At 30.6% G+C, this 1,110-nt stretch overlaps 1 protein-coding gene across 1 annotated transcript in view; it reads right to left on the bottom strand.

Annotated features, from left to right (window-relative positions):
* LOC120924517 overlaps positions 1 to 1,110 on the bottom strand; it is a 4,656-nt gene continuing 3,546 nt past the window's right edge. Inside the window, exon 8 of the mRNA XM_040335474.1 lies at positions 1 to 1,110. This exon is cut by the window's right edge and continues 139 nt beyond it. Within this exon, the coding sequence (XP_040191408.1) occupies positions 1,041 to 1,110 (70 nt within the window). The 3' untranslated portion in view covers positions 1 to 1,040.

Raw genomic sequence — 1,110 nt, forward strand, 5'->3', positions numbered from 1 at the left:
TTGCAATTATCAGCTACTTTGCTTTATTCTTCATAGGAGAAAATACACATTACTTTTGAAAACCACACAGAGAAACATGGTCCTTGCTGTGACAACAACAATGGATGGCGCATTTTAGTCACAGAGTACAGATACAAATCCAAGCACTTGAGTGAAAATATCAATAATTTACATCCACGTGGATAAAATATAAAAAAAAAAATTTAGATCCAATAGTGTGCCTTCCTGACGGAAGAAAAGCATGACAAACCTGTCACATTTTCTGCTGTGACAAAGGGTGTCTGTTTCAAATGCGTAGACGTGATGTTATGTGATGTATTCTCCTATTAAACGAATATGATTGATGATTTTATGTAGTGCTGATGAATTATATCTCTACTCTGTAACTTCAACTCTAGTATTATTGATAGTTCACTTCTACTTTTCAACAATCCTACCACTTTTTTGCCTTACAACAAAAAAATGGTTCTGCTTTTGAACAAAAAATATACATGTTAAAACAAATATTTGACAATATTGTTGCACTTGCATTTCAACGTGTATATACAAACAATTATGAAAACCGTAATGATAACAGTAATGAATACTAGAACATGCTTGATAGATAAAAATAGATTTCACATAATTCTCAACCTTTTTTGAAATGTTTTCAGAGGCAATAATGTCATAGAAAAAATCCCATATAACATTAATTGTATATCTATTGAAAATAAAATCAAAGCTACATAACTGTCTAAAGACGTTTCATTGGTCATCCAACCAGCTTGATCAATGATGGCCATTGAAACATCTAAAACTCAAATACAAACGTCATGTTGATTACACATATTTGGTACAGATCTGCAACGACATGGTCAAATGACATATTTAACTGGAAAAAGCATCTATATAGCAGTCAACTTTGGGCAATATATGACTTAACAATGTTGCGTGCTGAGTAAAAATGTAAAGAACAAATGTTTGCAAGCTCTTTAAATTCAAACTCAGTTGTGAATTATGTGAAATGTATTAAAAAAAAAAAATTGTACTTCTTATAACATTTAAATATCCTGAATAGTAAAATTATCAATAGCATCATTTTCGATAATACTTTCACAAACAAAACTGCTG

The sequence above is a fragment of the Rana temporaria genome, chromosome 1 (assembly GCF_905171775.1).
Source record: "Rana temporaria chromosome 1, aRanTem1.1, whole genome shotgun sequence".
Taxonomy (NCBI): Eukaryota; Metazoa; Chordata; class Amphibia; order Anura; family Ranidae; genus Rana; species Rana temporaria.